The following is a 21,653-nucleotide window of genomic DNA, read 5'->3' as shown; positions in this document are numbered from 1 at the left end:
CCCCGGACAAATAGTTTTGATTTATCAGGACCAAGTGCGTTTTATGTGGATTGTCAGATTTCAAAGATTTCTCTCAACAAAGATTCTTTTGATGTGAATACTCTAAATAGAGAAGCAAGCACTCTCTGCTCTTTCCCGAGAAGGAGGTGGAGGTGGAGGTGGAGCCCGGCCTCCGAGGTCCTGAAATAGTCACGATGGGGGAGAACGACCCGCCTGCCGCTGAAGCCCCCTTCTCCTTCAGATCACTTTTCGGCCTTGACGATTTGAAAATAAGTCCTGTGGCACCAGGTAAGCGGGACCAGGTGTGATGTCTGCCCCCACCCTACCCCCCAGATATGGATGATCCATGTGGCTGAAGGTCCCCTGTAGAAATATCTCCCCAGGGGTCCTCACATCCATAGGCCACATCCTCGGGTTTGCAGAATCCCAGCGGGAGGGGCATTAAAAAGGCCATCACTTTGTTCAGGCCTCTTTGAACAACTCCCTGGAGACAAGTGATATTTTTCTGGATGGAAGTTTTCAGAAATTGAGGCTCCAATTTCTCCTGGGGAGTTAGGGGTCAGATCTTGGCCAGGAAATCTCTGAGTTCTCCAGGAAGTCCTGACAATCAGTGGTCACCAGCCCCTCCAGAAAACTTAAAATAAGCTGGATCCCCTGAAAGTATCAGATGCCTAGATTAAAATTCAACAGCAGGTGACGGAGTTGCTTCTAGCAACTAAAGGAAGGGAAGTTGGTTTTGTAAGTGGGTCATAAACGCTTGGACAAATGGCGGGCTCCTTAATACCTGGTTAGGATCCTGTTGGTAAGAACCTATCAGAACTTGTCACAGGAAGCTGCGGCTCCTGGCCCCGGATGTGGTCAGGAAGACTGAACTGGGGGCTGAGCAGAGCGACATGTTCCAGAAAGCACGGTGTGGGGGGCTGTCATATGATTCCTTTTAAACCACTTGGACAATTGATGTAAACAAATGTGAGGTGGGAGAAGAGGTGTGAAGTAAGGCAAAAGATACACAATTTACAAACACTTTTCAAAAATTAGCATCAGTGCAAATGAAAGAAAAAAGTGCCCTGCAATCACCTGACCACCAACATTTAGCTGGGTTTTATATCTTCTTTATTTTCTCTGTGTCCTTGTCTATAAATACATGCTCATCTACAGTGCAGAGAGAGACATGTATTGTTCATGTGTTTTCTTGGTTTTATAAACAAGCCGCCCCCTTTTTTAAATAAAATTACAACTTTGCATCAAATAGATGTATAATCTACATGGCCATTTGGCATCATTTGACATATAATTGTTGCTAATACTTTATAATATATATATCGTATGAATACCAATAGCAGTGTACATATTCTTTTCTGCTAATTTTTGAAAATTTCTCCATGATTAATTCCTAGTTTCAGGAAAGAGTAAAAACTTTTCAAAACTTTTCTTTTTAAATAAGTCAATACATTGTTCATGATAGAAATTTAGGAAATGGAGTTAATCAAAAAGATTTTTTGAAATGACCCACAATTTTATACTCTTACCCAGAGATAATGCTATAGCATTTTATAGGTTTTCTTGCCTTTTTCCTATCCTATCAACATATCTGTATTTCCCTTTGAAACTGACATATAAAGGGAGAACCCAGAGACAGTTTGGGTTTGGTTCCAGACCACTTAATTCACCAATTAAGTGAATATTGTAATTGAGTCATATTAATTTTTTGGTTTCCCCATACATGTAAAAGTCAAACTTATTCTATACTGTAGTCTATTCGGTGTACAACAGTATTATGTATAAAAATGATGTACATAATACCTGGTTAAAACTTGAGTTTTAGCTTAATTAAACAGTTAACTTATTTCTAAGTAATGTTAGCCATTATCTGACTACATAGTGTTCAATTTATGAAGCCTTCAATTTATGAAAACTGCAATACTGGCTGGCAAAGAGTGATAAAATGAGGCCTGCCTATGCTATTTGTACAATTTTGAAGCTTTTTTGAATCTTAAAAATATCATGTTCATCTTTCCATGGCATTAAGTAATTAATAGCCTTTTAGGGTTGTCAAACAATGGCTCCTGGGCCAAATCTGGCCCATCGTCTGTTTTTATAAATTACAGTTTATTGGAACACAGACATCCATTTATTCACATTTTGTCTGGCTTCTGTCACATATAGCTATAGAGTTGAGTAATGGTGAGAGGGACCAATATGGCCCATAAAGTTGAAAACATTTACATTGGGTCCTTCACAAAAAAGTTTGCTGAGTCCTCTTCTTTATCATTTTAAGCATTTCTATACCATTTGCTATTCCACCAGCTACTTTTTTGGGGGCACCATGGGGTCGCTGAGGGTCGGACATGACTGAGCGACCTCACTTTCACTTTTCACTTTCATGCACTGGAGAAGGAAATGGCAACCCACTCCAGTGTTCTTGCCTGGGGAATCCCGGGGACGGGGGAGCCTGGTGGGCTGCTGTCTATGGGGTCGCACAGGGTCGGACATGACTGAAGTGACTTAGCAGCAGCAGCAGGCTATTTTCATGTGCCCATATATCAATATTATCAAGGTCATTCCTTTAAGTGTACTTGTTTGTAGAGATTTGTGTACATCTCTGATGACTTTTTAGAATAAATTCCTAGAAGTGAAATTAATAGGTCAAATATTCTATCCATTTTTTAGCTTTTTAATGTGAAGTGAAAGCCACTTAGTTGTGTCTGACTCTTTGTGACCCCATGAACTATCCAGTCCATGGAATTTTCCAGGCCAGAATACTGGAGTGGGTAGCCTGTCCCTTCTCCAGGGATATTCCCAATCCAGGGATCGAACCCAGGCTGGCCGCATTGCAGGTGGATTCTTTACCAGCTGAGCCACCAGGGAAGCCCAAGAATACTGGAGTGGGCAGCCTGTCCCTTCTCCAGGGATATTCCCAATCCAGGGATCGAACCCAGGCTGGCCGCATTGCAGGTGGATTCTTTACCAGCTGAGCCACCAGGGAAGCCCAAGAATACTGGAGTGGGCAGCCTGTCCCTTCTCCAGGGATATTCCCAATCCAGGGATCGAACCCAGGCTGGCCGCATTGCAGGTGGATTCTTTACCAATACATATTTCCAGTTTGACCTTCAAAAAGTTTACACAAATTATACTCCTGTTGACTATTAAGTGGAGACCTATTGCTTTTCACTTGGACTTCAGTAGGAGTAATACTAATAATAATACACTGCAAAGTTGATAAGCAATTATGTCTAATATGCTTTTTTTTTCTTCTGTTTCTGAAGAGATTGAAGGTTCTTTTGTGCTTGTTTATCATTTGCATTCCTTCTTTGGAGAGATACTATGCCTTTTGCTTTTTATTCCAAGCTTGCCCTCAAAGACAGCTCAAGGAGGAGGGGGTGGGGCCAGGACAGGGCCACAGGGCATGCGGCTGAGGAGCTGTAAAGGGGCAAACGTGAGCTGATACAAAGGTTTTAGCTGAAGGAGAATCTTTGGATCTACAGATGGGGACAATCTTTGAATCTGCAGGGGCTTCCCTGATAGCTCAGTTGGTAAAGAATCCGCCTGCAATGCAGGAGACCCCGGGTCGATTCCTGGGTTGGGAAGATCTGCTGGAGAAGGGAAAAAGCTACCCACTCCAGTAATCTGGCCTCAAGAACCAGTCCATGGGATCACAAAGAGTCAGACAGCACTGAGCAACTTTCACTTTCTTTGGAGTTCCCCTGATAGCTTAGTTGGTAAAGAATCCACCTGCAATGCAGGAGACCCTGGTTTGATTCCTGGGTTTGGAAGATCCCCTGGGGAAGGGATAGGCTACCCACTCCAGTATCCTTGGGCTTCCTTGTGGCTCATCTGGTAAAGAATCCACCTGCAACGTGGCCAACCTGGGTTCGATCCCTGGGTTGGGAAGATCCCTGGAGAAGGGAAAGGCTACCCACTCCAGTATTCTGGCCTGGAGAATTCCATGGACTGTATAGTCCATGGGGTCGCAAAGAGTTGGACACGACTGAAAGACTTGCTCTTGAATCTACAGTTGGGGCTTACTTCCTAAATCTCCTTCTTAGCTACAGAACAGTTAGAAGGATGAGCTGCCATTCAGGGCTCCCGCTGAGTTGTAAGTGAGATTGGAGAGTGGGCATCTCAGTGGGGAGACTGACTGGTTTGGGACAGGCTTCCTGGGGCAGGGAAGGTAGAAGGAAGGAGTCTGCTTTGCTGACAGTGAATTGGTCATCCTGGAAAGAACTGATCTCTGACCCTGAGATAAAACCACTTTCATTATCCCGAAACAATCCATCCATCCATCCATCTGCCCATCCCTCCTTCCCTTCAATCTACTAACATTTATTGAGGACTGCAGTGTGGCCACTGTTGTTCTGGGTGCTGAGAGTACAGCCTGGAACAAGCCACCTGCTCCTCCATCCAAGGCTAAACAAGGGCCGTGCCAATGGTCCCTCCACCCTGCTCTGCACCCTTGGCACTAAGCCTAGTGTGCTTCTCTTGTCCCTTCATTCTTCTCTCCCCAGACCTTCCCTGTGCCCTTTTCTTTTCTCCTTTCCTATTATTTCCTCACCCCTCCTCATTTTTGTTTCCCAATTCTCTTCTCTTTTGGGCAACTTGGAATGCTATTGATCATTTTACAACCACAGTCTTTATTGCCAGTGGGGGCTTCCCCAGGTGGCTCAGATGGTAAAGAATCTGCAATGCAGGAGACGCGAGTTTGATCCCTGGGTTGGGAAGATCCCTGGGAGAAGGGAATGGCTACCCACTCCAATATTCCTGCCTGGAGAATCCCATGGACAGAGGAGCCTGGTGGGCTACAGTCCATGAGGTCACAGACAGTTGGACAGGACTGAGCAACAAACACTTTCACTCTCTTCACTTAAAGTTGTGAGTTTCCAAGCACAGGCAGGGAGACTCTCCAAGAGATGATCTGGAATGAAGGCCATTGGTGTCTGCACCCATGACTGGTGAAGAATGACCTGTATGCCATCTGGTGACCCTCTCAAAAGTCCCAGCTCTCCCTCTCCTGAGAGCACCCTGTTTGGATTTTGCATGTTGCCCTCTTCTGTAGGAAAACATCCTTGGAAGTGGGATCCTACCTCCCCTCTGTATTCGTTTCCTAGGGCCACCAACACCACAGATTCTATGGCTTAAAACAGCAGAAATCTATCACCTGCTCATCTGGAGGTTAGAAGTCTGAAACCAAGGTGATGACAGGGCATTTCTCCCCCCAACACCTGCAGGGAAATCCTTCCTTGCCTCTTAGATTACGGGGGTTGCTGACAATCATGCCTTCCAGTCTCTGCTTTCATCTTCACATGGCGTTCTGCCCGTGTCTTTTCACATTATCCTCCCTCTTCGTGTATGGGTCTGTGTCTGAATTTCCCCTGTTTATACGGATGCCAGTCATTTTCAATTAAAGCCCATATTGATGACCTTGTTTTAATTTGATCATCTCTGTAAAGACTCTATTTCCAAATAAGATGATATTCTGAGTTATGAGGGTTTGAACATAAACACGTCAGCATGTCAGGGGGACACAGTTAAACCCATCACATCAGCCCCAAATGGAGGATGAATAGAACTGGGTTGGAGTCAGGGAGTGTGGGGCTCAAATTTTAGAGAATGTGCCCCTGGTAGGCGGTCTCTTCTCTGCGTCAGCTTTCTTTGTCTGGAACATTCACTGCGTTGAGGACAGGTGAAGGAATAGCTAAATTTTGTTTTCTTTCATTCAAATTTGTGGTTTCATGGCCTTTTGCTCTTCCCTCCCCACTTTTTGGTTTCTAGATGCCGACGCAGTGGCTGCCCAGATCCTGTCTCTGCTGCCATTGAAATTCTTTCCAATCATTGTCATTGGGATAATTGCATTGATATTAGCGCTGGCCATCGGTCTGGGCAGTGAGTACCATCCATTGTTTAGTAGCTTCTCAAATACTTTTAAGCATTTAGACTCTCACAAGGTCCCCTTTCCTCCCAGGGCCACTGCACAGCCTTAATTACTGAGACAAACACTCTCTGGGTTTGCTGATTTGAGCTTTATTTGCCTGCAGGACTCTGGAGGGCCCCAGTCAGAGCCTTTGGCCATGCTGGAGGCTTTGTCACTAAGGAGCCTGCCTTGATAGATGTGTCCAAAGGCAGCTGATGAAACTGAACCCACAGGCAGGAGAGGGTGGGAGCCGGTGGAGGAGACAAGGAGGCCATTCATGCCAGGCCAAGCCAGGTTTCAAATAAGGTGCAAGCGGCTTTTGAGAAAGTGAATCATTTGAATGGTCTCTGATAGGGAACAACTTCTCATTTATTCTGCAAATAAGGAGCTCTCAGATCAGGTTAAGTCTCCACGTGCTCACCATTGGGGTCCACAGTTCCCTCATTTCTCACCCAGGGTCAGAGGTGACAGGAGGTAGACTGGAGGCCAGGGTCCTCACTCAACTGGCTCAGCCAGTCAGCCACAGCCACGAACTTTCTCTGTTGACCTTGAGTCTCCAGAGTCTAAATTCATCTTGAGTTGTGGCTTGAGGCCACTTAGGGAGACACAGTGGGGTGCAGCTGCCCCGCCCTCTGGATTCCAGGATAGAAACTGGGCTGAGGGGAACAGGTTGCTGGCAGGGCGGCAGTTTCAATGCAGCTTTTATCACTCTGGAGCAAGTTCAAGGCTGCGTGGCAAATGCACGGTTGTCCGTGGGGCGCACTGAAGCAGGCCTTCCTTGACACCCCCTCTCCTTTCCTCAGTCCACTTTGACTGCTCCGGGAAGTACAAGTGCCGGTCGTCTTTTAAGTGTATTGAGCTGACGGCTCGATGTGACGGGGTGTCAGACTGCAGAGACGGGGAGGATGAGTACCGATGTGGTAAAGTCATGCCTTTTCACTGCAGAAGCAGGAGGACTTCAGTAAAATTCTGCCTTGACCTTCCCCATCTGTGAAATGGGTCCAATGCAATGCCATTCTCAAGACCTGGGACTCAACTGGCATTCACCCCAGGAAACTCTGGGCTGGGTGTTAAGGGAGGGCCTTATATGGACCTTAAATTAAGCTGGGGGGACTTCATAAGCAATTGGAAGAGACTCAGGTCCAGATGGTATGAACTGTGGCTGCCCTGTAAGGGTGGGATGCTGGTCAGGGGAAGGTCAGACTCAGCACAGGAGGGTCTGGGCTGGCTTCAGAGAAACTCTGCCGGGTCTCAGGGCCCTTCAGGGCACTAACGACCTGTCTTCCTGTGTGCTGGCCAGTCCGTGTGAGTGGCCAGAACGCTGTGCTCCAGGTGTTCACGGCTGCCACCTGGAGGACCGTGTGTGCCGAGGACTGGAAGAGTCACCATGCGACTGTTGCCTGCACCCAGCTGGGGTTTCCAAGGTAATTCAGAGCGTCCAGCGGTAGGCAGGACACAAGCAGTGGTCACGACGTGGGCAGACAGCTGCTGTTTATCTGGGCACCCACAGGGCTCCTCAACATCACGATGTTGACAGCCTCACGATGTCTGACATCACTGGTGCGTGCACAATCCAAGGTCCTGACACACTAAGGGACATGGCGTTTTGGGGGGGGCATCTCAGGCCAGGACCCTAGATGCAAGCATTCAGTAAAGAGCTTCAGAGCTGGAGACCGAACCCCCAGTTCCTCTGACCACAGTTGCAGGGAAGCTTCCAGCCACCACCCTGCTTGGTCCCACTTCCCAAGGAACCCCAGAGAGTCAAGTTTGAAAAGTCAGTAATTTAATGAAAGTCTAATCATTTAAAACAGTTGTTTAGCACTAAATAGGAAAAAGAACGCTTGCAGTAAAATCTCTGCATTTCAGCTCTCTGTGTTGCCCATGTGACTTTTCGCACTGGGGTGACATATTTTGGCCCTGATGCAGCCCCTCTCCTCTCCTGGCTTCTTCCTTTACACTCCCAAGCAGCTGCCCAGGACATCTCTCTTGCTCCCCTTTGCTCTGGATTCTCAGGATTAAAAGCATGCAGGCTCTGAGTGCTCACACTACTCACAGAACGTGAGCATCCCTGTTTATACCCAAGGAAATGGGCATCAAAACCTCAGTGCTCTGAATCCAGGGACCCTGGACTCACAAAATGTGAAGTATGGTATTCTTAGCTCCTTCCTCCAAAACCGGTGAAACCTGCCCTCCAGCCTGTATCCCTGAGACCCGCCTCCTCTTCTCCAGCAATGACCTGAATTCAGGAATCAGCTGCACTTCTAGGCTGATGACAATAGCAAATCACTCCCATAATTGCCCTCAGAAATGACAAATGACGTAGGCTCGACTCCTCATAGACTTGGAGGAAGCTTGCACACCACACACACACATACATACATACACACTGCAAACACACCATGCAATTCTTACTCACACAGTACACACACCACACACACACTCTGCAAACACACCATACTCACACACTACACACCATACATATACCACATCACGCAACACCGTATCTCAGACACACACACACACACGCGCACCAATTACACAGACACACACCCACCACCATGGCTCACAGCTGAAAGCTTCCCTTGGACATTTCTGCTCCCGGGTAGGTGGTTTCTTGGCCTCACTAGGGGGCGTCCCTTCCCCTTCCCTTCTGCCTCCCCTTCCTCTCCCTCTTGGAATACTTCCCCTTCTGGAATCCTTGACCTCCTCTCCATCAAGCAGAAGGGCCCAGTGACCCCCCTCCCTGGCTCCAGCACTTCCCGGCAGCCCTCATTCCTTTGCTCACCTCTCCCCATCTGCCAGCATGGTCATGCCCTGCTCCCTCAGAGGGTAAGTCCAGTGGATCCACGTTTCTGGGCTGTCACCTCAACAGTGTCCGTTCTTCTTCCCTCTAAACTTGCTGTTTGCTTCCCTATCTCTTGATCCAGTTCTAAGATTTATTCTGTATCCATTCTTGTTTATTCTACGCCTCTATTGAAAGCCCTCCTTTGATCCCGTGTCAGAGGTCTGTGGTAAAAAGAAAAGATGGACTGACAGCTCGGACTGCCTGGGTCCAAGTCCCAGTGCACATGCAGCCCTGTCATGTGACCGGGCCTCAAAATTGAGGCGAATAATAGTACCTGCTTTAGAGGGTCGCTGTGAGGTTTAAGTGTCTTAGTGCTCCAAAGCCAGCCTGGACCACAGGGATACCCTGTAAGCCCGTGGTCATGGCTATTGTTGCCACTGAGACTGGCGATTTGTGGGATTTCAGTAGCAGCCTTTGGGATCCCTTTGCATCATCCCTACTGCCCCGCCTGTAGCCCAGCCCACCTACACTGGGACCTCCATCTTGGTGACAAGTGGCTCTTTCACCTGGCACCTGCCGTTATCAGCGGGTTGAGCAATACCTGAGGAGGCTGGGAGGGTCAGTGCCACGGCCTTGATTACATTTTCCTCCAAACCAAACCCGGCTGCACTTTGTATCCCATGCCTGCCGCCTGCCCCGCCCCTCTGCATTTACAGTGACCTGATGAAATCCTGTGTGATAAGTTGGTGAGTTCGAGAGTGAAGCAAGTCAGCGACTTTGTCTTTTGCTTGTTCCACGTCCTGCTATGTCATAACTCTTCCAACACCTGATCTGAAGAAAATCATGTCCTCTTCATCATTCTCCATTGGCCCTTCAAACATTGACTTGTCCTGGAGCCCCACAAAGCGCTCTGTCTACTGCTCATCTGTCTGTAACAGGAGCCCCACCAGCTCTGGGCAGCCTGGGAAAATCTTCCATTCCTACCTGGGTTTCTCAGCAACCCCATTTTGGTGCCCACCTGAAAACACCCCACTGAGCTCCATGTTCTGTGCCCTCTGGGACTTGCTTTAGGCAGCATCAAGGCCCAAGGGTCCACCTAGCTACATCAGGAAGTAGTCCTCTCTCCCATGTGCCTGGAGCCAGGGGTGGGTGAATGGGCTTCAGAGAGGGGCCTGTCCCAGACTCTTCCAGGTCTGAAATGCCTTGCTAGGTTGGCAGAAGGAAGCCACTGATGGTTTGGGAGCATGCCAGGACCTTCCGTCCTCCCTACACAGCGTGATACCTCTGACACTATGACTTGAGCCCAGGTTGATTTGGGGCACAGAGTGTATTTCTCAGGTCTGGTCTGCATTTCCAATGTGCTTGCAGCTACGTGAGTTCAGACACCCTCAGAGTGGACTCGCTCGAAGAGCAGTTTCGAGAGGACTTCGTGTCCATCAATCACCTCTTGCCAGATGACAAAGTGACCGCTTTACACCACTCGGTGTATGTGAGGTTAGTGACCAGGTGGTGCTGGGTCCACTCTGTCTAGTCATGCACCGAGTTTGAGCATGAGGTTGTGTTCTCCAAGTGCAAGTTGAGGGCTTGGCCAGTTTGGTTAGATAAGGTGGACACACCAGGCTGGAGTACAGGAACTTAACCCCAAACCAGCCAGATACAGCCCAGCAGAGAAACGGAGGAAGGATGATGAAGTGGTCACCTGATGCAGATAAGTGCGGTACTGCCTGGGCACATAGTGGGCGCTGCAGATGTGTCTGGGGAAAAGAAGGGAGGGAAGGAAGGAGGGGAAAATATTAGAAAGAAAGGAATTAAGAAAGAAACTTAACTTTCTTTATTTACAAAGTACTTTAATGTTCACCATTTGTATTAGATGTTTCCCCGAATAACTTGTCAGTCAGTCAATCAGTCAGTCGCTCAGTCGTGTCTGACTCCTTGCGACCCCATGGACTGCAGCCTGCCAGGTTCCTCTGTCCATGGGATTTCTCAGGCTAGAATACTGGGGAGGGTAGCCATTTCTTTCTCCAGGAGATCTTCTAAGGAAGGTGAAATGAGGTACCATAAATGACAGGTGCCTGAAGCTTAGAGGGGTCACCTGCCTGATGCAAAGAGGTGCCACAGGCTTTCTGAACCCACATTCCATACTCTTCCTGATTTCTTGGACCAAACCCCAAGACGAGTATACCCTTTGCTCCAGGAAACAATAGTCTTCAGCCTGCCGTCGTGGAGTTGACAATTGCCCCCCTGGACCCACATGCAGTTTGCAGGGACAGTTCATTACTTGGGTCCTAAAACCCTGGGCTGGTGACATTAGCTTTTTCTTGCATGATCGAATGACAGGACTGGGCTCTAGAGGCAGGAATTTACAGAGGGTTCACAGGGTGGGTTTTCCTGTCTGATGTGCATGTGTCCCGGGCTGCAAGGACTTGGTGCCAGGGGAGTCTGTCACGCCATCCGATGGACATTCTGTGTCCCGCAGGGGCCAGTGAAGGACCTCAAGGTAAAATGGACAAGCAAATGATACCAGTATATGTTTATCTAATATAGCTCTTTATATGTCTCTTATCGTTAGCTATACAAAGCCTAGAAATACTCAACAGTGTTCACATATACACCATACTTCACTGTGGTCACTGGTTGTTAATGACTTGGTTGTTTTTTAATAGACTAAAAATTGAAATCTGTATTCAAGAGTGGGGGAATAGAGTTTATTTACTTATTTATTTTTAGCCCAAGTTTTAAGTAAAAAGTGTTTCATTCCCAGGCCTCGAGTGTGTGAGTGCTAAGACGCTTCAGTGGTACCTGACTCTTTGAGGCCTGGGATGTTTCATTAAACACACTCTTTTTCCATTTTAGGGAGGGATGTACCTCGGGCCACGTGGTTACCTTGAAGTGCGCAGGTGAGAGTGGCAGGACTGCAGAGAGAAACAGAGGGAAGCCCTGGCTCACAGGCTCCTGTCCCCTCTGCTTGGACCACTCTGCCACCAGGCCCTTCCTCCTGGTGCCAGGTGGGAGCTCTGTGACCCCACCTGCCGGTTCAGGGGAGGCAGCCTGGAGAGACTGCTCAGCAGCAGACAGGACCACAGTGCACAGAGCTCTGTGATTCCCGTGGTGGCTGCAACAGCCTGACTCACGGTTCCCCTCCCCCCACCAGAAAGTGGGCACAGCCTGCTCAGTCCAACCCCTCAGCCCCAGCCTGGGCAGGAGCCCCTTGTTCCTGGCAGGGGGCTCTTGTTGCAGGAGCTGGAGCTGAAGAAGTCAGCCCCTGCATTCATGAGGCTCCCCAGCCCCTGGAGTGCTATCACCATCCTGGGGACATGAGTGTCATGTGGAGATTGATGCTAGCTCCCAGCTCTTTGCTCTAACGGGCTGTGCCCACTGCACCCCACAGCACCCTGCCCATCCCCTGTCTCAGGTGACCTGCCTCCTCCCCTCCCCCGAGGCACCCACCCCACCGCTCCCTCTCCCTCTGCAGCCTGTGGTCTGAGGACCGGCTCCAGCCCCCGCATCGTGGGTGGAAACTCATCCTCGCTGGCGCAGTGGCCCTGGCAGGCCAGCCTGCAGTTCCAGGGCTACCACTTGTGCGGAGGGTCCGTCATCACCCCACTGTGGGTTGTCACTGCTGCCCACTGTGTTTATGAGTGAGTTCTCCTGACCTTTTGGTGGGGGGCATCCTCATCTCCCACAGACCCCCGTCCAGTACAGGCTACATGGGGACAGGCTGATTTGGGTGGTCAGCAGCAAGGCGGGTCAAGAAAGCATGAAAATGGACTGTATTGTCACAGGTAAGGTCCACAGACCCTTCTCACTGTGGATCCGGCTCCATCAGCTGGGTGGGATTGGTGACTCGAGGATCATTTTAAGGACCTTCAGCTCTTATAGAAAAGATAGAAAGAGGGGAAGGAAACTTTCAAGTATAGGAAACCCAGCAATGCAAACCCCCTAGACCTCCTTATAGCTCATTCCCATGGACCATGTAGTGACTGAGAGAGAGAGGGATGGTGCAGGGTGGGCGGGGGCTCCTCAGAGCAATCTCTGTTAGGGGCTTTGGCGTGGAAGAAAACCACAGAAAATACTTCCAAACACAGTAGCAAGTGTCCGTGTTATTTCCACCTGCCTCTATTTCGATTTCTGATGGAGAATGGGCCATTATGGGAAGGTGAGTTCATTTCTCAAATGCCCAGAGGTGCAGAGATCAAGGCCTGTCTAGGGGACGCATGGGTGGATCTGAGCTTCTGCAGGGCTCGTGGGGGCATCTCCTGCCATCTCCTTAGCACTGGCTCTCGGGAGACTTGTGATCTGTGGGTGAAAGTGCTTGGGGCTCTCTCATTTCAGTCTTTACCTCCCCAAGTCCTGGACCATCCAGGTGGGCCTTGTTTCCCTGCTAGACAGTCCAGCCCCCTCCCATCTGGTGGAAAAAATCATCTACCACAGCAAGTACAAGCCGAAGAGATTGGGCAATGACATCGCCCTCATGAAGCTGGCCGGGCCTGTCACTTTCAATGGTACGTCCGGGGATCTGTTATTTTCCTGCTATCATTTGTTTCACGAGAATTTGAATTGCTCGTTGAAGCATGTTGATGAAGGCTGCCTTACAATTTCCACTGCTGCGGCTACTGCTAAGTCGCTTCAGTCGTGTCCGTCTCTGTGCGACCCCACAGATGGGGGCCCACTGTCTCTGAGATTCTCCAGGCAAGAACACTGGAGTGGGTTCCCATTTCCTTCTCCAATGCATGAAAGTGAAAAGCGAAAGTGACGTCGCTCAGTTGTGCCCGACTCTTAGCGACCCCATGGACTGCAGCCTACCAGGCTCCTCCGTCCATGGGACTTTCCAGGCAAGAGTACTGGAGTGGGGTGCCACTGCCTCCTCCACTAGGTAATTCCAATGTCTAGTCCTACGTCTAGATTCATTTCAGTGTTGATTGTTCTTAGCTGATTGTCTCTTTGCATTAAAGTTGTGATTTTCCTGGTTCTTGGTATGAGGAGAAATTTTCAGTCACATCCTGGACATTTGGGCCAGCGTGTTAGGAGACAGACATCTTCAGTTTTAACAGACGGTCACCCTGTTCAAGTTTCCTGTGCAGCTCTTGGTCTACTTTAGTGGGTTGTGGTTCTGATGGCTATTTGACTTCAGAGTCTTTGTGGTTCTAGTTTGGCCAACTTGGTTTTCCTGGGGCCACTGAGGTCTCACCTGAGCTACTTTTTTTCAGTTAGTGCCTCTTGGAGATTAAAGGGGTTTCCCCAGACCAGGCCACCTGGTACCTGTGGGTGGTAGAAGAGGGTCTTAGGTCCCTGGGGACAAAGAGCTTTTCCTTGTTTGGTGCTTATTCTGGTGAGGTGCTCTGCCAGTGCCACCCAGATGCCTGGTATCTTGACCTTGGCTGAGGAAGAGAAGGCCTCTCAGGCTGGCCAGCTGGCTGGGGTGGGATTTTCTCTGTGGCCCTTTCTTTATAAGCTGGAAGATATACTGGGCATCTCCAACTCCTGGAAATACTCAGAAATATTCTCTCACAACCAGCTGCTGAGTCCAGCAGCTCTGTTTACCCATGGAAATGTCAAGTCCTAATGATTGGAGGTTTTAAAAACACCAGCAAAGTCACACAGGACAGAATTCTCCAGCTGCTTGCAGTTATGACAGAGCACATAAGCCTCCGCCTAAATCAGTAAAAGCCCCCTTCTTCTTCCCAAGGACTAGAGCAGCTTGGAGATCAGGTAGAGTATAACAAACATGGCCCTTGCTGGAGCAGAAAGCTGGCTCAGGACCAACAGCAGGTTGGAGCTGGTAGAGTCATCAATGCATTTATCACACAGCACACGGAATTCTCTATGCGTCACTCTCTGAGACAAATATTTCTAGAAAAACAAAGAGAAGTTGTAATGGTGGTGTTCCTTTGCTAATTATGATTAATGATCCTTGGTTGTAAAAAATGAGATGCCAACACTTGCACTTTGATAAAACTGAAAATGAGTGCCCTTGTCCTTTCCCCACCTTTCCAGTTTTGTCCTACCTGAAAAGCTTAGTTCATATTTCAGAATGTAGCCATGTGAAGGCCCTGTGACAGCTTCTGCTGGAGGGCTTATGTGATACAGCCCACGTGGACAGGCAGGCTGATTGCCTCCAGATGTGTCAGGAGGGATGGGAAGATTCACAGAGTGATGTTCCATAAAGCAGTGTGCCCACAGTCTAGACCAGGAGTGGGCAGACTAGGGCCCATGGGTTGAATTAGACCTTCTGCCCCCTTTTAAGTAAAGTTTTATTGGCACACAGCCCACCCTGTTCACCACTGCCTGTGGCTGCTTTCATGCTACAGTGGCAGAGATAAGGGTTGAAATGGAGGCCACATGGCTTACAAAGCCTAAAATATATACTATTTTCCTCTTTACAGAAAATATGTTGACTTCTGGTCTAGACTCACTCACGTTGCCATGGTCTATGGTTGACCTGTGGTCTAGACTCACCCATGTTGCCATGGTCTACGGTTGACCTGTGGTCTAAACTCATCCATGTTGCCTTGGTCTTGGGTTGAGTTGACCTGTGGTCTAGACTCACTCATGTTGCCATGGTCTAGGGGTGTTTTAGGGCTCTGGTCAGGGAGAGGTCCCTAGTCTGAGCAAATGACCAGGGACCTGGACTTTCTATGGGAGACACCCCAACCGCTAGCCCCGAGAGGCAGACACCAAGTGGCGGCTTTCTCAGATGGCAGCTTCCGTGGCCTAAGCTCTCTTGTTTCCTCTCCAAACAGAGATGACCCAACCAGTCTGTTTGCCCAACTCTGAAGAGAACTTTCCTGATGGAAAATTGTGCTGGACATCAGGCTGGGGGGCCACAGAGGATGGAGGTCAGTGGTCTGAGATCAAGATTCTGCTTCCAGTGTGCCCAGAACCAAGAGGCCCCGGTGCCTGCTCCCCTCTGGTGTCCCAGTGTAATGTCCCCCTGACATGTCATGGTCAGAGGGGGAGCACAAACCCTCAGCTGGACGCTGAGACCTGAGAGAAGTGAGAGGTGGGGTGTGCCCTGCGGTGAGCCCATAAGACGTGAAGGTCACAGTCTACAAACAGGTGGAGTTAGAGGGGGTCCATCCCTCTGGGTGAGGGGGGTGAGGCTGGACCACCACAGACATGTTGTTACTTTCTGGTCACTGCTGCAACTCATGACCCCAGACTTAGAGGCTTAAAGCAACACTCATGGACCACCTCACAGTTATGGCTGTCGGAAGCTGTAAATCAATGTGTCAGGGTGGGGGCTGCCATCCTCCCCGAGGCTCTGGGGGAAGATCTGTGCCCCTCTTTCCAGGCTCTGGGGCCCCCGCGTCTCTTGCTCCTGCTCCTCCTCCCCCCTTGCAGCAGAGTGTCCCCCAGTCTCTCCCTCCTCTCTGACCTCTGCTTCTCCCATCATCACATCTCCTTCTCTAGCCCTTTGAAGGACCCTTGGGATTACATTTAAGGTCCACCCACGCAGGCGTCCCCATCTCAGGGTCTTATCACATCCACAAAGGCCCTTCTGCCATGGAAGGTGGCAGGGCCCCAGGTTCCAAGGGCTGGGGCCTGGAGGACACATTTCTGCTGACCATGCCCAGGCTCTACCCCAAGGCTGTGTGTGGGACCTTCACGAGCCTGTTTCCTTCTGTTACCTGGGTTCAGGGAACTAAATGGGCTGGTGTTGGTCGAGTGCTTGGTCTAGGAAGGGCCCTGGGGGAGGGGTGCCTGCTGGCTATAGTTGCCCCATCCTCCCACACTAGTGACTTAGGGAAATGAGTGGCCCTGGGATGAAGCAGGGTTTCCCCCAGCCCACTCACTAGGGGACAGAGCTCTAAGGCTGTCTACCTTCAGGCCACCCCACCCCCAGGCAGTCATCTGAGCTCCCGGTGGGGCCCCCTCACCACACAGAGCCCCCATCCCCTTGCTCTGACCCAGGTGATGCCTCCCCAGTCCTCAACCATGCGGCCGTGCCTCTCATCTCCAACAAGGTCTGCAACCACAGGGATGTGTATGGTGGCATCATCTCCCCGTCCATGCTCTGCGCTGGCTACCTGAAAGGCGGTGTGGACAGCTGCCAGGTAGGGGCACCCAGTGACGTCTGGGGGCCACGCCGTGGGCAAGGCGACCCAGCCCTCAGGACAGACTACCGTCAGCGTGTCCCTATGACCGACTGAAAAGCAAATTTACAGGGTGTGGGAAGAAGTTTGCTTAAGATATCGCTCCCTTTCCTGTCTGGCCGGGCCCGTGTTTACTCAACGCTCCCCTCTGCCTGAGTGCTGGGTGGAGGTGGCAAGGAGGGTCTCAGAGTTTCCAGGGGGTCCAAAAGGGCAGAGGGCAGGGGAAACCAGTGAATCTAGCCTTCACAGCCACAGTGGACGAGACTCCAACACTGCCTGGTTCAGCTGAAGCCCCTGGCCAGGCAGATCCTCCCTCTGAAAGCACCCCTCTGCTCCCCATGCTGCCTTGACTTTGTGGGTTCAGGACACTGAGCCCTGGCAGGGAGACAGCTGGAGGGGGACCATCCCTGAAGGACGAGGACCCCACCCTCAGGAGGGCAAGTCAGTTCCAGAAGGGCAGTGGGGGAGGTGGTGGATGCAGCTCCGTCCACACGCTGTATTTTGTGATACGGTGAAGCAGGGTCCTGTCACCAGGATGGGGGACACAGGGTGGCAATGTCTGTTCCGTGCCCTTGCCCTTTGCTCCTTCCTTGCCATCCAGGGAGACAGCGGGGGTCCCCTGGTGTGTCAGGAGCGGAGGGTGTGGAAGCTGGTGGGAGCCACCAGCTTTGGCATCGGCTGTGCCGAGGTGAACAAGCCCGGAGTCTACACACGCATCACTTCCTTCCTGGACTGGATTCACGAGCAGATGGAGGTGGGTTGCAGCCCCCACGACCCCTGCAGCTCATGTTGGTGCCTATCATTCTAGCTCTAGCATCCTTTCTGTGGGCCCCTAGTCCTGCTATCTGGAGCCAGGAAGTGACTAATTCATTATTCATTTGTTAAGCAGTGACTTTGTGTTCCTGGGTGTGAACTAGGCATGGTTAACCCCACCAGCAAGGCCCTGGCAGGGTGGGCCTGGTGGGCTGGACACACACAGGGCGAGTGTGGCTGGGACGTGGAGGACCATGTACTTCTGCCAAATGGGGAAAGAGGAGGGGCAACTGAGGACCAGCCCTGGGGGTGGAGACCAGTCAGGTGGGCGTGTGCGGGCATGGAGACAGGTGGGAGGAGGTCTGGACTGGAAGCCCTCAGTGCCCACTGGGGAGTTTGACTTTGGGGGAACCAGGGCGGGATGGAGCATCTGGCATCAGGAGGGGCCTGGGTGGCTCTGTGCCTTGGGGGCCTCCCTGCAGTGGGGGTGGGAGGAGGGAGACGGGTCAGTGAGGTTGGCTTGGTAGGACCAGCGCGGGCTGGAAGAGCCCTGGAGATGATGGGAGGAAGAACAGAGCATCCAGGGACAGAAAGTGCCCAGCTGACTCCAGGTCCAACCGTGATGGCTTAGTGAACATGGGGTGACACCCTCCCCAGGAGCAGGAGCCTCAACAGCCTGCCTTCCACCCTACGGGCATGCAGCGAATGTTTACGTACTCGATCGCCAGGCTGAGCCCCATGTCAGGCCTTGGACCAATTTTAAAGAACTTTGGTTTTTTGGTTTTGTTGGGGTTTTTTGTTGTCATTGATTGAGGCAAAATATACGCAATGTGAAGCTGACCATCCTAACGTGCAAATCTGGCAGCATTCAGCCCATTCAGGATGTTGTGTTGCTGCTGCCTGACATATACCCAGAACATTTTCATTTCCTGGAAATGAGACTCCATGAAGCAGTCACTCCATGTTGCCAGGATCTCATCTTCTGGCGGCCAGTAATCTACTTTCTGTCCTGGGGGATCAAGACCTTTTAAAATGCTCCCTGGTAGCTCAGCTGATAAAGAATCCACCCTCAATGCAGGAGACCCTGGTTCAATTTCTGGGTTGGGAAGATCTCCTGGAGAAGGGAAAGGCTACCCACTCCAGTATTCTGACCTGGACAGTTCCATGGACTGTATAGTCCATGGGGTCTCAAACAGTCAGACATGACTGAGTGACCTTCACTTTCTTTTCATTTAAAGCAGCTGGCTAAGACGGGCACCAAACTGCTCAAGTGCCTTGATGTCAATTTCCACTCCTTCTTCCTTGAATATTTGCCTTAAATCAGGAGGGCAGGGCTGAGGCCCTGGGCCTGGGCCTGGTTAGAATTCCAGCCCTGCTGTTGTGTAGCTGTGTGCTATCAGCCCACTGCAGGGTGAGGCAGCAGACAGGCTGCGGGGGAACCTGCTGGGCCCCTTTGGCTGTTAGCTGGCTGCCTGGCCCAGTGCTGAGGGCCATGCGGTGCTCTTCAGCACAAAATTCAGCCCAAACCCATCACTCCCTCGGAAAACAGACATTTGAAAGCACAGCCTCCTCACTGCAGTGGCTGCAGACAGCCTGTGAACAGGACTAAAGGGGTTGAGAGCCACGGGGGGGTGGGGGAGGAGGGACCTGTGGGTGGGGAGGGGGAGGGTCACGTGGGCTGAGAGCCAAGTGGACAAGGGTGGGGCGGAGGACTCTTCCCTTTCACCCAGGGAGCCTCAGAGGTGCACCCCCATGAGGGTGCTCGCGGGGTGAGAGGGTCTGTGTGACGAGGCTTGTCGCAGCAGCAGGTTGAAGAAGCCCGGCTCAGTCCTGAGCTGGGTGGAGTGCAGGTCAGGCGCAGGGTTCCAAAATCACTGTGGGAGCTTCTGAAGGGAGGTGCCCTCATATCTCAGCCCGTGTCCCCCGGCACTGCCCTGGCTGTTGGGCCCTGGGACCACCCCCATATTAGAGGTAATGGGACCCTCATAAGCCCCCACCCAGGCTAATGAGGGGCAGAGCCTGAGTCTGACCAGCTCCGAGAGCCCAGCCCCACACCCGCCGCACAGCACGGTGATGAGTTCTACCCTGGGGTGCAGAGCACCTCCCTCAGCTGCTTGCTAGCACTGAGGGTCCCAGGACCTGTTCCAGAGGTTCTCATCAGGCGTCTGGTGGTTCAGATGCAGGAGGCTCCATGGCGTGCTGGGGGAAGTGGAATGGTTAGAAAGGGCTTCCCTTCCTCCCAGAACTGGAGGAACAGGCTCTTCTGGGCAGCTGGATGGCTCCGCTGAGGCCTGGGGAGTATATCAACCAGGGCTGCCCTGGCCCCGGAAGGCCTCCGTAGGTCACGTCCCCACAAATGTCTCAGGGGGCAACCCAGAAGAGGCTTCCCTCCACGAGAGGTTTCCAGCAGGCCTGCCGTTTTAGTTGGTTCTTTTGAACATCTACGGGAGGGCCTTCCAGTAGCTCACACACCTCGAGGGGAATCAGCCCATCTTTTTTCTCTGATGCTAAAGGTTACTGCGTCATTTTTCATCCACTAGTTTTCTCTTCCTACTGGGAGCTCGAATCACTGTTACAACTCAGAGCAGGACACAGGAACACTGATGCTAAGAGCTGGAAATGGTGGAAAAGTCTCAGGTTGGAGATGGAGAAGGTGGGGAATGACTGGTTGGAGGTGCACAGGGCAGGGAAACTATTTCACACTTACCCGGGGTCCACATGGAACAGAGACCAATTTTGTCCCCATTCATTGTGAACTGCTGACGCCCTCCTCAGGGCGAAATGCTGGTACTCACTTGATCTTGGGCTTCCCCAGTAGTTCAAGCAGTAAAGAATCCTCTGCAATGCAGGAGACACAAGGAGATGTGTGTTCAGCCTGTGGGTGGGGAAGATCCCCTGGAGGAGGAAATGGTAACCCACTGTGGCATTTTTTCCTGGGAAATCCCATGGACCCTGGGAGGCCACAGTTCATGGGATTGAAAAGAGTCAGACACGACTGGGCAAGCATTCACGTCACGCTTTATCTTAATATTGGAGAGATGACTTGACATGATGAAAAATGTAATACGTACGTTTTCATTTCTAGAGGGACCTGAACACTTGACAAGTTAGAGGCAAGTTACCACCATGAGTTCCTGCCAAGATGGAGACATTCCCGTCTTTCCACGGATTCTAACGGCAGAGCCGAATGAAGGACCATCTTTTCATTCCTCCACATCGAGAACAATTTTCTTCTATCATCTCTGACAAGCCAGAGGGGCCTCAGAACAAAACGATCTTGAACCTCCTTTCTCATCTTCCCAAGAACAGAAGCAGGAACACCTCCAAAGTGCTTCCTTTTCCTACTTTTCTATCTGGTTTCCTCCCTTGCAAAGCCCCTCAGCAAAGATACGCAGCCAGGACCTACAGGAGTGCTGTCAGCGTAGACACACCTGTCCACGTTTTATGCAGGTACCAGAACCAAACCGATTTTTTGTACCAGGATCTCCTTTGACACGTGGGGACTTGTAGGTGATTATAGATTTGTAGGCTTTGGTCCTCGATGTATCACTGTCTCTTGCTTCCGTAGGACATAGACTTTCACAGCAAGTTCATCACTTGGAGTTTATTCAATGAGTCTTGATTGCTCATGTAAGCTTAATTCAAGAGGCTCAATTCCTTTGATCTGTTGGAACAGATTTCCTGGGAGATCAGAATTATCCCCTATTACATCAGAGTAGTCAGAAGCAGAGTTAGAAAAGAGAGAAAGAAGTCAGGACCACCTAACTCCCACACATTGTTACCGAAGGTCAACTAGACAGTCTCATGTCAGTAAGACACTAGGGTTTCTCTACCCCTCCATATGGGCCTGTTCAATCTCCCCCACGGCTGCAGGTTAGAGGCCCCACCTGGTACCCAGCCATCCTCTGAAGTCCCCATAACACACGCATAACAGAGGAAGATTCCTTGGTAAGTAATCGTTGCCCAGTGGTGCCTTACCACAAGTGACTTTGTTAGAATAGGAATCTGATGCTTTGCCCTGAGGCAACAGTGGGAAAGATGGGTGAGTTCTAAGGAGATCAGAGATGGGTCCAGGTGCCTGGGGAAGGGCCAGCTCCAGGGAGCCTCCTGGGCC

The 21,653-nt window shown here is 50.8% G+C and overlaps 1 protein-coding gene across 1 annotated transcript; it reads left to right on the top strand.

Annotated features, from left to right (window-relative positions):
- The first annotated feature begins 194 nt into the window (after positions 1-194).
- TMPRSS3 (transmembrane serine protease 3) lies at positions 195-21,448 on the top strand. The gene is made up of 12 exons (XM_052645744.1): positions 195-288; positions 5,770-5,880; positions 6,712-6,828; positions 7,209-7,332; positions 10,062-10,187; positions 11,547-11,590; positions 12,166-12,331; positions 13,026-13,195; positions 15,434-15,529; positions 16,605-16,747; positions 17,388-17,540; positions 21,413-21,448. Exons 1-12 carry the CDS (start codon positions 195-197, stop codon positions 21,446-21,448), a joined length of 1,380 nt encoding a protein of 459 aa, XP_052501704.1.
- The last annotated feature ends 205 nt before the right edge of the window (positions 21,449-21,653 follow it).

The sequence above is a fragment of the Budorcas taxicolor genome, chromosome 1 (assembly GCF_023091745.1).
Source record: "Budorcas taxicolor isolate Tak-1 chromosome 1, Takin1.1, whole genome shotgun sequence".
Lineage (NCBI taxonomy): Eukaryota > Metazoa > Chordata > Mammalia > Artiodactyla > Bovidae > Budorcas > Budorcas taxicolor.
Note: the sequence above shows the minus strand (reverse complement) of the source record. Positions and strands in the feature narration are given on the sequence as shown.